The sequence below is a fragment of the Zingiber officinale genome, chromosome 11B, assembly GCF_018446385.1.
Source record: "Zingiber officinale cultivar Zhangliang chromosome 11B, Zo_v1.1, whole genome shotgun sequence".
NCBI lineage: Eukaryota > Viridiplantae > Streptophyta > Magnoliopsida > Zingiberales > Zingiberaceae > Zingiber > Zingiber officinale.
In genome coordinates this window covers 5,864,993-5,870,310 of record NC_056007.1, presented here as the reverse complement: position 1 = coordinate 5,870,310, position 5,318 = coordinate 5,864,993, and the positions used below count along the sequence as shown (strand labels likewise).

Here is a 5,318-nt window from a genome sequence, read left to right as displayed (position 1 = left end):
ATAGACACCGATTTTAACATCGATTTTTAAAATCCGATGTTAATAAACCCCTTCTTAAATAATTAATTTTTTCACCGGCCAAAATTTACAAGACTTCACAAAATTCCCTCCAAACCTAAACCAATATCGTGCCCCTTCTCTCAACATAAACCTAAACCTCAGCCTCATCTCCCTCTTCCCCTTCCGTCGTCTCGCCCTCGGAGATCTCGCCATCGCCGTCCCCTTCGTCTGCAAGTCCTGGTACCGCGCCTCCCTCGACCCTAGCTGCTGGCGCCGCCTCAACTTCCGCTCCCTCGATTTCTCGCCGTCGCCGTCCCCTTTGAACAGTGGGTTCATTTCCTCGTCACATCTCCCTGCCCGATTCCGCCGACCCTTCTCTTCTTTCCATTTTTCCCGAGTCGACAGAGCCACTCGTCGCGCCATTTCGCTGCCTAGCTGAGCTTCACAGGCGGCGCCACAGCTGACGGGGCACAACGCGAGGACGAGTGGAGGCAAGACGAAGAAGAAAGAGGCAAGTGTATCTACCTGTGATAACTCGAAATCCATGAGGTATAGTGGGGTGGAAAACCTATAGAAAGTGAGGATTTGGTATGGATTTCGACTGGTTTTCTTCTGGTAAAGGCTTTGATTGTTCTTCCAAGAGATGTTTTGATTTACTTCTTTTGTAGACGCTTTCGATATGTTTTCCTCTTCTGTGGATGTGTTTGATTGGTTTTTCTTTGTATACGATTCGGGTTGGATTCTTCTCGGTGGGATGTGTTCTTATTGGAGGTTTCGGTTGAAGGTTACTGCTTGGTTTGCGTATGTTACCCAAAATTGTTTGACAGTGATTTCTGATGTGTTCACAGTAGGTTTTCCTAGAGATTTTGGCTGGTGTTCGATGATTTGAGGTTGAGTTGTGTTGTGTTTTCCATGATGAACAAGTTGTAGAGAGTTGCACGTTACCTGTTTGTTAGAATGGGTCACAGAGAGGTGGATTCGTTATTGCAGCTGTTGGGTCACAGAGAGGTGGTCACGAATATAACATAGGAAAACAAATTTGTGTTGCCCAAGGACCACTGCGATCAAATGTTCCCGTGCGGCCCCAACAGTTATTGCAGCTCCAACATCTCGCCGCCGTGCACATGCTTGCGTGGGTTTCATCCGAGGAATCAACATAACTGGGACATGCTGGTCGGAGAAGCCGGCTGCATGAGGACGAAGCCTTTGGACTGTCTAAATAATACCGATGAATTCTTCAGACTGAGTGTCACGAAGTTGCCCGACGCGTCCAGATCGACAGTACTCAATGCAAACTGGAACTTTGAGGAGTGCAGGTTTTTTTGCTTGAGCAACTGCGCATGCAGAGCATATGCCGCATCGATCATAAGTGGGAATGGGAGTGGCAGTGGCAGTGGCTGCTTAATATGGACAGAGGATCTCACTGATATCACCGTGAATGGCAGTGGGCTAGGACAAGATCTTTATGTCAGATATGAAACGGCAAATATTTGCGAGCAACTAAGCAAAACTGAATATATCAAAATCTATATATGTTGCAGTCTTTTTACTTATTCTGTTATAAACTGTTGTAATCTTTCAGCATCACCATCTGAAGCCCGTCATGCTAATCGTAATATCTTAATGTTTGTGATTCTTCCACCGGCAATTCTTTTCCTTGCTTGTGTTGCTTACTCGATTTGGAGGAGGAAGAAGACAAGTATTATTGTTCATTCTCATCCTAACTACTTTTACTTGGCTTACATATATTCTAAAAGACTTTAATTTGTGGCACATGTAGGTTCTCATATTGACTATGAAGCAGAAGAAAAGGACATGGAATTGCCATTGTTTGACTTGACTACAATTAAAGACGCAACCGATGACTTCTCAGCAGACAACAAGCTTGGTCAAGGAGGCTTTGGCCCTGTATACAAGGTACGGAATACTGTATTTGGGGTTTAGTAGTATCACATAATTGTTTGAGACATTTGATTGTGTGCAGGGTAAATTGGGAGACGATCAAGAGATAGCAGTGAAAAGATTATCTAAGACATCGTCACAAGGAGTGGATGAATTCAAAAATGAGATCACATTGATCGCGAAGCTGCAACATCGAAATCTTGTTAAGCTTCTTGGCTGTTGCATCCAAGGAGGGGAAAGACTCTTGATCTATGAATACATGTCCAATGGAAGCTTGGACAACTTTCTGTTTGGTTAGCTGATCTAGATCTCTGTCAATTTACATGATCTGAAACTATCTGAAAGGATAGATTAATTAGATTTAAATGATTGCTTGTTGTGTTCAGATGAAGTTCAAACTGTATTACTGGATTGGAGAGCAAGGTACAACATCATTCTCGGTGTCGCTCGAGGTCTACTTTATCTTCACCATGATTCAAGGTTAAGGATTATTCATAGGGATCTTAAAGCTAGTAACATTCTTCTTGACAAAAATATGAATCCCAAAATATCAGATTTTGGCATGGCTAGGATATTTGGAGGAGATGAATCCGTATCAATTACCAAAAGAGTCGTCGGAACCTAGTGAGCATAAACAATTTGAATCATCAATATTTTTATTTTTCATATTATGTCATATATACTTATTTTATATTTCTACGATATGACAGTGGCTACATGTCTCCTGAATATATCATAAATGGTATTTTTCCTATGTTTTCCTATGGGTCACAAATTTGTTTTCCTATGTTATTGCAATAACTGTTGGGGCCGCACGGGAACATTTGATCGCAGCGGTCCTCATGCAGTGATTTCTGATGTGTTTTCCTATGTTATATTCGTTATCTTGCACAACAGCCTTTAAAAACTCAGTATTCTATTTTATTTGATACATGTACACATTTGTTTTAGTTATTTGACATATGGTGGATTTATGTGTTTTTACAGTTTACAAATCTCAAGTACTCCAGAGTTGAAATTGATGAAGTGCGGTTCGAGTGGGCTGAATGCATGCTAGATTACATTTGAAGTGCGGTTCTACCTTGATGTGTTAAAAGAATGTTCTACCTTGATTTTGATATTTATTAGCTAGCTTTTGATGTAAAAAGAATGTTTGGGTATTTTATGGATATTGTTGTAAGAAGATTATTTATATAATTTGTGAATATTTGTGTATTTTATGGATATTATTGAATGAAGAATATTTGTACAATTTGTGAATATTTGTGTTTTTTTTTTGTTATTGTCGGTTTTAAAATCAAATCTGTGCTGTTAGAAAAAATACATATTACATCGGTTTTCCACCGATGTAAAACCGGTGTTATAAAGTAATATTACATCGGTCATTTACCGCTGCCAAAACTGGTGTTATTAACATACAATATTACATCGGTTTTACACCGTGTATGAAACGGTGTCGTTAAGTGATACTACACCGGTTAATAACCGATTCGAAAACCGGTGTCGTTAAGTGATACTACACCGGTTTTAACCCGATGTCTAAAATGGCAGACTTTTAACATCGGCTTCATAGACATCGGTCGAAAATCAAATAGACACCGGTGGAAAACCGATGTCTATGAGCGATTTTGTTGTAGTGAATTATTAGGAAATAATTATTATAAGTAAATAGTTATTTGTTTCCTAGTTTCTAAAAAATAATTATTATAAATAAATAATTATTTATTTCCTAATTATTAGAGAATAATTATTATTAGCAAATACTTATTGTTTTTCTAATTTATGTATTTTCCTATTTTCACTTGTAATGGTATTTATATATACCATATGCTATCATTAATAATATATGTAAATTCTATTGTCAATATGGTATCAGAGCAGCAACAATTTTTTTTCTTCTTTTTTTTTTCTTTCTTTTCTCCACAATACCTACCAGCCGCCTTCTACAATGGCTGCCGCCGCCGACATCAACCGTCGGCTCTAGCCGCCTTCTACAATGGTTGCTGCCGATGACATGACCCGCCGACTATCTCTCACAAATACTCCTGATTCTCCTACCTCTCTTATGGTTCTCAACGTCAATGCTCAAGCACCGTTGAAACTCACCACCTCCAATTATTCTGCATGGCACTTGTTGTTGGTGCGGAAAGCATCAAACAATCGAACCCAAGATTTGATAATGGAAAAGGGTTCAAAGTTAAGTAGTGTTGTGATCTAACAAGTTCATGAAGTTTGCAAGAAAGTCCTAAGTGGTGCTTAGGCAAAAGTCCTAGCTGCGGTTAGGCAGGTGGAAAATCCTAGGGGGTGGTAACCCTAGGTCATAGGGGGTGGTAACCCTATGCGGAAAGTCTTGGCGGGTCGACAACTTCAGGCAAAAGTCCTAGGGGGGTAACCCTAGGTGGAAAGTCCTGGTGTCACGAACCAGGTAAAAGACTGGACGGGCCGGGAAGCGGAAGTCCAGCAGAAAGTCTGGAAGCTTCGAACGGTGAGCAAAAGTCAAGTCGATCTGGAGAATCGCACTGACAACAGGTAAATCTCCTAAGTGGAGTAGGTGAGGACGCGTTCCCCGTAGAGGGAACAGTAGGCGTCAGGTCGACCTAGGGTTTCCGGTTGGAAATCCGAAGTCAGACCCGGACAGTCCGATGACTGTCGATATCATTTATCATATTTCTGTGCTAACTTTGTTTTGCAGGGGTTGTGTTTGGGACTAACACATTTTGCAGGAACAAAAGAGCACATTTAACCTCGGATGAACAGTGTCTGAGGCGCCTCCATGGGGCTTGGAGGCGCCTCGGGTGCTAGCCGAAGCCAGCTGTCCAGAGACGCTGGAGGCGCCTCGGAGGAAGCTGAAGGCGCCTTGGACCAGGCGTTGGAGGTGCCTTGGAGCAGCTTGGGGGCGCCTTCAATGGGATAAGGTGCGACCAGATCAGGGCTGATCCACGCGTGCGACTCGGCGGCCTGGAGGCGTCTCAGACAGGCTTGGAGGCGCCTCCAGCACTGTTTAAAAGGGGGTTCGAGGCAGATGCTCAGAACAACAATTTCTAAGTGATCAAGCTACAACGCGCTGCCTCATAAACACCCTGAAGTGCTGCTACAAGTTTCCGACGACCTGGAGCTCCGCTACTTTAAGATTCTGTCATCGGTATAAGTTTTCTTTAATTATTGCACTTATTGTAACTTACACTTGTATAAACTTTGCGCGATATAATTGTTGCCCATAGTAAGCGATCAACAATCACGGGCCTTGGAGTAGGAGTCGCCACAGGCTCCGAACCAAGTAACTCCACGTGTCTCTCTATGTTGCTTTATTCTCTTTTCGTTATTCCGCTGCATTTAATTACTCTTATTTTACGATTCCGAATCGAACGCGAAATAGCCACGAGCGTTATTCACCCCCTCTAGCACTTCTCGATCCA

The 5,318-nt window shown here is 42.0% G+C and overlaps 1 protein-coding gene across 1 annotated transcript; it reads left to right on the top strand.

Moving 5' to 3' along the window:
* The first annotated feature begins 1,068 nt into the window (after positions 1–1,068).
* Positions 1,069–2,527, top strand: LOC122035344 (receptor-like serine/threonine-protein kinase SD1-7). Its single transcript, XM_042594753.1, has 5 exons — positions 1,069–1,444; positions 1,583–1,699; positions 1,781–1,917; positions 1,985–2,195; positions 2,289–2,527. The coding sequence occupies exons 1-5, from the start codon at positions 1,069–1,071 to the stop codon at positions 2,525–2,527; spliced, it is 1,080 nt and encodes a 359-aa protein (XP_042450687.1).
* Positions 2,528–5,318: the final 2,791 nt, after the last annotated feature.